Source organism: Pinus tabuliformis, chromosome Q (genome assembly GCF_031772625.1).
Source record: "Pinus tabuliformis cultivar Carrire ecotype Pingquan chromosome Q, CPIR1, whole genome shotgun sequence".
NCBI lineage: Eukaryota > Viridiplantae > Streptophyta > Pinopsida > Pinales > Pinaceae > Pinus > Pinus tabuliformis.
In genome coordinates this window covers 1167767042-1167775783 of record NC_142296.1, presented here as the reverse complement: position 1 = coordinate 1167775783, position 8742 = coordinate 1167767042, and the positions used below count along the sequence as shown (strand labels likewise).

General features: G+C 39.2%; 1 protein-coding gene across 1 annotated transcript in view; it reads left to right on the top strand.

The window, feature by feature from the left end:
- Positions 1 to 566: 566 nt before the first annotated feature.
- The window catches only part of LOC149223840 (cytomatrix protein-like protein), a 52146-nt gene continuing 43970 nt past the window's right edge, over positions 567 to 8742 (top strand). The window contains exons 1-3 of the mRNA XM_089383414.1: positions 567 to 694; positions 778 to 930; positions 1075 to 1186. Of these exons, the coding sequence (XP_089239540.1) occupies positions 599 to 694; positions 778 to 930; positions 1075 to 1186 (361 nt within the window). The 5' untranslated portion in view covers positions 567 to 598. The remainder of the gene's footprint in view (positions 695 to 777; positions 931 to 1074; positions 1187 to 8742) is intronic.

Sequence of the window (8742 nt, the reverse complement as noted above, 5' to 3'; positions counted from 1 at the left end):
GCAACATATAAATGTTAAATGTTAAACATTTACTCTACACATATACCCCTACAGTGGTAGACATTGACATTAAATTAAATTTATTAAATGTTAAACATTTACCCTTGACAATTACCCCATATTAAACTATAAAGCACTGGGCAATAAATCTTAAACTTAAATTTATTAAATATTTTTTAATCATTTAATATGAATAAATCAATACATGATATATAACTAATAAATAAAAAAACCTAAAAAATTGATTTTTTATTTCGTAATAAATTTGAGTATAAAATAAATTTAAACCAATAAATCAATAACAAAAAATAAATAACTTTAAAATAAAGTTAGATAAATAAACTAATAATAAAAAAAACTCCTTGGTTTAAGATGAATTTAGACCAATAAATTAATAATAAAAAACTTTCACCAAAACTCCGCCCAATCATTAGTAAAACACCATATTTGTAATGTATAATTAAATGAATAAAACATGATTTTTGTGATGTAATTAGATGAACAGTCATATTGATGTCGCACACTTGTATTTTGAAAAGATGAGAGGGGGTCACATATATGAAAAGGGCGCGCGACGAGGAAAGGGGTTATTCAAAACATGACCAAATATTCTTTCTACCCCTTTTCTATGTTTTGGGTCTGGAAAATGGCATCTCTCAGGCAGATTTGTGAGCAGCGAGGAGTATCTATTGAGGTATTCACGAGCATAACATTATATTTGAATTACCATTGCTTTTCATGTCCACAGAGTATACATTTATATTCTTTCTGCGGCAGAAATTGCTAGAATTTGCACTTGAGAATCTGGAAGCGAGTAAAGAGGAGATTTCATGCCTTGAGCAGGAAAGGGAAATCCTTGCTCAAAAAATAAGAACGCAGCAGCACTTATGGGCCGCTGAATATCACCATTTTCAAGATCGCCAAAAACTGGTAATTTTATGCTGCAAATTACAATTCTGTTTTTTTTCATGGTTTCAGTTAAAACATTGAATGTCATTACAGCGGATTTGCTGTAGTGGGCAGAAGCTAGTTCAATCCAGCTGAAGCAGTAGTTATTTGTTCTCTCTTTCTTAGAATGACAGGGTGCACAAGGAGAGAGAGCTTACACATGCGTACGAGGTGGCCAAGTCCGATCTTCTTCATGGTGCACAGCAGAAGGATGCTCTGCTCCACAAGCACAGGCTGGGTATCCACCTATGACCCACAAACTGATAATTGCGAGAACAAAGTGAAGAATTGTTGGGTTAATAGTTATGTACATTCCACATAGCCACTATATCCAGTTTGCAAGTCTTAGAATACACTGATAATAAACTCCATAAAGTTCATAACATTTCAGTACATCAAGGTAGTTATTGCATACTATTCTTTTTACAGCAGTCTAACTGTTAGATGTTTTTGTTTTTTTTTTGGCATTTTTCCTGCTATACTGGTTTTTCAGAGGGCTGAATCTATATATATGTTTTAAACAACTAAAATTTATAATCTGACTAAAAATTATATTGCCGAATTCTGACAAAAAAGGGCAAAAACTTCTAATGGTTAGACTGCTCCATTCTTTTTGCATCAAGGTAGTCCTGGTTAGACTGCTACATTCTCTTTGCTCCAAGGTAGTTACTGCATGCTATTTTTTTTGATAGATACTTTTTTATCTTAATTTGTGTTTTCACAACATTTCAGTACATCAAGGTTGTTATTGCATACATTCTTTTTGCATCAAGGTAGTCACTGCATGCCGTTTTTTTTAATAGGTACTTTTTTGTCTTAATCTGCGGGGACTTATGAACCCCAGTTCTACTTTAACGCTGCAACCCCACTTTAACATGGATTGGATTTTAACGAATTTATCACAGCAAACCCACTTTAGCATTGGGTCGGATTTTAACAAATTTCAACTTTGTACTTACATCATGTGAATAAATTTACCAGCCAGGCATGTGATACAACCCAAAGCAATGATTGCATACAAGTCTCACAAAGTCATAGCTATGTATGTCTGACATGTATCAGATCTGGATGGCGTATATAGTTGTTAGTTTCCATTAGTATTGTGTACTGATTACATACAAGTTTCTCAAAGTCATAGCTATGTACGCCTGACATTTTTCAGATCTAGATGACAAATATAGTTGTTAGTTGTCTTTAGTATTGTGTTTTTAAATGAAAACACAGAAAGATGGGATATATCAATAGCTTTTCAAAAGTACATACCAGTCAAATCTTCACCGACGACAAAGCCATATCAATCTCTCATCACCAGAGCTCCTTCAAAACTCACTAAAAGCAATTCGATCCAATCTAGCTGAACTATACAGGCCCCTGTCACCCGTATTGATTATTTTTCTTGTAAGCTGACCCCAAAAGTTTAGAAGTAGTTTATAAATAATGCAAAGTTGAAAATAGTGATGATGAAAAAGCCTTCTATGACTGTAACTCATTCAATCAATCGACGTTATTGTCATCGTCAATATGTTGCACATTAACCTCTAGGAACAACTCTAACAGAGTTTGATATCCTTGACGAGAGCTTCAACCCCAATTCCAGATAATAATATTATTGTTCAACATGGCTTAAGGTCCAAATTTTATTGTCTGGAACTTGCTTTAAGGAACGCATTCCGAGTTTAGGAATGCACCACCCAACGAAGTCTTCTTTTGTCTCAGTTGCCAGTTTTGAGGGCTACCTATTCTGCCAAACTTGCCATGGACTTGCACCCAGCCTCAACTTGTTTTGAGATGTCATTTGGGTGGACAGACCACAGTGAGAATGAAACTCTGGTGGACAGTGTTGCCCGTCATGTTACATGAGGTTTGCACTTGTGATTTTCATGACAACACACGTAATTTTTTGTCACAAGGATTGAGCTTGCAGGACCACGTTGCTAGATGTTTTGATGGGAAGGGGGTGCTTTTTGTTTAGGCTTATAGATGATGCTATCTTGGGTGGATTTGGTGATATGATGGTTGCTAGTAAGTGTGGGATGGGATGTTCTAACATGCCAATGGTGCTCTAATTGATGAGTTAGCATATGCCTCATGGTTGAAACTCTTGATGATATAGTACGCCCTCATTCTTTGGTAGTGTTGGCATTTTTGGGTTGTTTTAACTTTTAACTTTTGGATTAGCAACTTATTTAACACTTAGTGCATTTCATGCTGTTGGAACCCATCAACTTAGGGTCTCCTTAAGTTTCAAGTGTTAATAATTTGCTCCTTGGTATGATGGTTAAATTAAGGGTTCTTTACCATGGTTTGAGTATGATTAGTCTTCATGAAGGTGGAGTGCCCTAGCACTTTGGATGCCAAATTTCCTATGGTTTGCTCCCTCGGACATCGTTCTTATTGAGGGTGCTTAGCATGCTAGCTCCTTGTTCACATTGCCTAGATATTCTAATGGTTATTTCTTGATGTGATGAGTTTGAAGCCTCCTTGTTAGAATGCCCTAGTAGACATGAGGGAATTGCACACGTGAACCACTTTGCTATGATGTGACTAACACTCCTTGATGGAGCACTAGCCTTATTGCACACATTTTTATGGTGATTTGACTACTTGAAGGCTTATTGATGTAGTGCCCCAACTCTCTTGCTTGATTTGACACTTAGACTAGGGTTATTTTGACATATACTATGGTTTTCCTTGGAGTGCTCTCTATGTTGGTAAATATGTTAAGGCAACCACGCATTATAATAATATTTTATTGCTTGAAGAGGATGGCACACCTTCATAGGGTGCATTTTCTTCATGCTCCATAGTTTTGCAAATTAGTGCATGGTTTTGGCTCTTGCTTTAAGGACATTGATGATCGATCAAACCACCTTGGCACTCTTCCTTAGGGCGTATCGAAGAAAGATCTAACTACCTTCACACTTCTCAAGGGGGCACCATCTCATAGCATATTTTATTGTTGTTTATAAAGTTAGAGTAGTCCAATATGCATTTCTCCCAAGGGCACATTTCATGAGGTCAATATTTTATTTTTTACTTGGTCAAGGTGGTTATTCATGCATAGGGATCGAGGATGCACTTATTGCGTGTACTATTTATTCTTTAGCGGTGGTCTCAAGGCCTCCAAAGGCACATTCTCCCAGTGTGCACCTTCCTCTTGGAACATTATTTGTTTTACTTGGTCAAAGAGGTCATTGAAGCACACATTCTTAGGGTGCTTCTCTTCACAAGCTTATTTTATATTATTGCATGGTTAAAGGGGCTACTTTGGACAACACCCTCATCATGAGACTTGTACTCTTGGCATTCATTCACTATCTTGAAGAGCGCTCCACATGAAGGCTAAACACGTGGCATGAAGCATCTTTACCTTGGTCAAAGAGTGGTCATTGTTTCCATGTATATTTAGGGGTAACCCTAGGAGAAATTTTTTCGCCCAAGATATAGATTTCATGTTGGTAGCAATATGATTCTTACATAGCAATTTCTCAAATGCCCACTCATTAGTTAGCTCATACACTTGATCAAATTCCTCATCAGATGAAGGTAGGTTAATGACGATGAGGTACGTTAGTCATTATTTCATTAGATAATGGATCATGGTGCTTGGAAGTTATACTTGTTGCCTCATTTCACCTCGGATATTGTCTCAACCTTCTAGTAAAGTGTGTTGTGAACTCCTTTGGGCCTTTCTTTCACTGTCTAGGAGGGGCACAAATAGGAGGCCTTGATTGATGTAATGTGTCTATTCCTTCAAAATCTAGCACCTTAGTGCAAAACCTCATTAAGTACTCTAGGTTAAGGGCAACAATGTGATCAATCACCACTGTCACCTTGGCAATTGTTCCTCTGTTGTTTTGTGGTTTGGTATTATCCTCACAAGGGAGGCTGCCCCAATAGATCTTAGAGATTAGATAACCCAAGTATTCCCAGACTAAATACCCTCTAAGGATTCTAATAATAAAATCACCCAAGGATAATCTTCAATAACTAAGGCTCCACATGAGATGAGATGTAATTCCAAGTTAGGGAGTTCAAAAGACCCTCTAGCTAAATCTATAGGGCTTAACAAGTCGAGGAGAGGCTCAAATAGGTTTACAAAAACATGCTACCTTTAGATTACCAATTGTTGTTATGAGATAGGGTTTCTAGTAGCAGAATTTACAACATGTAAAATTGTCAATAACAATAAACAAAATAACCTAAAATTGATAATTAATAAATGGAAACAAAAGACAATTTAATGGATAAACAAGGAATTAGATTACAACAAATTTCAATGTTTGAAAATGCATAAAACAACAATGAAATCCCTAGTCGTTAGTCCTAATCAATGGTTGAAAAATGATATTTATGCTTTTCTGTTAATTTTATTTATGTTCTATGCTTAGAGCAATTTATTTCAATTTTCAAAGTTAGCTCAATGTCTTTTCCAGATTAGCAAGCACATCAGCATTAAAGTAAACTGCAGATAGAACATAAATATAAATCGCAGAAGACAAGCCAAGACAAGAGGACACAAGATGTGGCGCTAGCCAAGGACAAACCCCAATGTGGGGGAACCCTTGATCAATTCTTCTTATATGTACTTCAATAGTTCAGCCGAGAGAGAGAGAGAGAGAGAGATAGTACATTTACAACAGAAGTCAACACTTAGACTTTCTAGATAAGAGAATTGATCATCTCTACATGGGATCAGTTGAAGACATGCTGCTTCAACTGATTCTCCAAGATGACTCCTTCACCTGTCATTGTGCTGCATCTCGTCCATATGATGCACCTCACCGTGCTGCACCATGCTGCACTCATCATCACAGTGCTGGGCCTAGTCACCATGCTATGCACTTCATGTTGTTGTTCCTGTGACCTGTCACTGTGTTGCTCTCATCACGGATCTGCACCTCATCATTAGTTGCACCTGTCATTGTGTTTCACCCAATCATACACACAAGGCATACTCAATACATCATCATCATCATGATGCAATACCTTGTTGCTACATCATGCTGTTGCAATACTTCTGTTGCTCTTATCAAACAACACCCACTTTGCTGCAAATGTATATCAGCCTTAGCTACTTGCTATGGCTTGCAACCTAGCAGAGCAACTAGGCTATAGTTACAGATTTCTTCAAGCAGACCCAAACTAGACCCTAGATAGTAGCTTAGCCCTCTGACTTCTAATCTAATGACAATTGCTCCCAAACATACCTCATTCATGCTTTTGACCAGCAGTGAGATAGCTGTAGTTATGGCAAGATGTGACAGCGGATGAGGACATCTTCACGTCTGAGATTAGGGCCTCTTTAGGCCTCCTTACTGCGGCTTGAGGAACTCTTCACCATGTCATTCAAGTTACTTCTAGACCTTCCTTTGACACTGTCCCTGTGCATCATAAGGCTATGGTATGACTGCGGCTAGGGCACTCTTTAATACACTTCCTTTTGACTGTGTCTAGAGCTATTTAAGACCTCCTCTTTCCAGCGAGTATGAGTCCTTCTCTTGCTGCATAGAACCCTTAATGACTGCGAATTATATCTCCTAGGAGGACTGCGGTTAGGGCAACATAGAGCCCTTCTTTTGCTGCGGAATAAGGCCAGCATTTAGAGTGCATTTGGACTGTGACTAGTGCTACACAGAATTGTAGCTAGGTCTCTTTTAGATCAACATGTAGACCTCTCCACAGGACAACAGATAGGGGACTGCTTCTAGGGCCACGACAACAGCCAGATTGTGGCTAAGACACTTCGTTAAGTGCTGTGGCTAGGAGAATGTGTTAAGGAAATCTCCATAGGGTCATCCATGACAATGTTAGGCTGTAGCCAAGATTTCTCTAGGACAGAGTTTAGGTCTCTCCGTGTTTAGGGCATAACAACGTTAGAACCCTTGTTCCATGACTGTGATAAGAGGCTTCTTCATTAAGCAGCGTTAGGGCTTTGTTTCCATGCCAACGTAGGTGTTTCTTCATGATAACAGTAGGGCTTCTTCCATGGTTGCATTAGGCTTCTCCATTAGAGCAATGTAGAGCCTATTCTCCCATGACTGCATTTAGATCTAGGGCATGTTATCTTAGGGCAGCATATATCCTAGGGCACTCCCTCTAGATCTCATCTTCATCAAACCCAAAACAGGATGAAGAGAGATCACAAGAGTGAGTGAGTGTCAAATGACTCAAAGTCCTCTTCTATTTATACTAAAACGTAGAGCACAAGAGGGGGTTATTTGGTTGCTGGCCGACCTTGACGAATTGTCCCATAACCCAAATAAATTCATATCTCCATGAATACTTATCAGAATCGAATGATCTTTAGATCAATCCTACACCTCTCGATGAGAGGGATCCAAGAAAAATATCAGCTTCCATTAATAAGATGACCCACATGGAGTTTGGCCCTAGTTGCCAATTTTAACACTCCCTCTCAACTAGGGAGAACTCCATCCGCTGATCCATATGTCCAACTGTACTATCTCTGCCATCAGTGCCCTGCATTGCTTTGCTCTGCTCTGTTATGCTCTGCTCTGCTCTGTTCAGCTGAACCATGAAGAAGAAGAATTGATCAAGAATGTCTCATACCATTCTCTACTGACCCAAAGTCAATTTTATTGATCCCAGCTCAATGTCAGAAAAGATTGTCTCAAATCACTCATACTGATCCCAGATTAGTTTCATTGATACTAGATCAATGGAGGTCATCCTAGCATAGGGAGTACAGTAGATACAACGATGCGTCCATCGATAGTACTACTATGGTCCCTAAACTCATTTCCTTGCTCATTGATCAGATGAGAGGTACTTCCCATGAGTCCCAGACTACGTGGGTAGGATGCCTCGACAGGAGGACTAATCATCCTGTCCACAGGAGAACAAATCATTCTATCCAATGGATGCCACAGAGAACTAATCATCCTGGCCCACAGGAGAACTAATCATCCTGTTCCATAGTCTCCACGGAGAACGAATCATCCCGTCCCACAGGAGAACTAATCATCTTGTTCCACAGGAGAACTAATCATCCTGTACATAGTGCACCACCAGGGGAGGGTGAGTAGCCCTGTGGTCGTATGTTGCTCCAGTAAGTACCCCAAGCACCCCAGAGCTCCCAGAGCTCAATGCATGCAACATGCAGGACCCTTATAAGAAAGTCTTTCAACGACTCCAAGTCGTTCGGGAAAGTCACAGATTTGACTTTTCTTGAGGCTTTGACAAAATGTCTACGACCTGTACCTCAGTCTCAATGCGATGGAGCCTCCTCGCTCATCGACTTACCATATCCCAGATAAGGCAGTATTTGATGTCTATCTGCTGGAGTAATCATCGAATACGGGATTCCTCAATAATCGAATCCCCCCTCTGGTTGTCACAGAGAATCACAGTGGTATTCATCATGTGTAAAAACAGCTCACTGAAGAGCTTTCACAACTAGGCAGCGTCATACGAGATCATACTCGTAGCTATGTATTCGGTCTCAGCGGTGCTTATAGCAATCGACTTCTGCTTCCTGCTCATCCATGATATCGAAGCAGAACCCAAAGAGAACCAACGCTAAGAAGTGCTCTAGTGATCCTCCACACTGCTTGCCCAGTCAACATTCGAATAATCATGTAGCTTCATATTTTCGGCAGTGTATCTCAATCCATGAGAGATTGTGCCCCTAAGATATCTCAGAAGATTCTTGGCACCAATCTAGTGAGGCTCAACCAAATATGAGATCACCATGCTAACTAAAAAACATATGTTCGGATGGAAGTTCACCAAGAACATCAATGCAAATAAGTTTATGAAACTCAGAGGCAT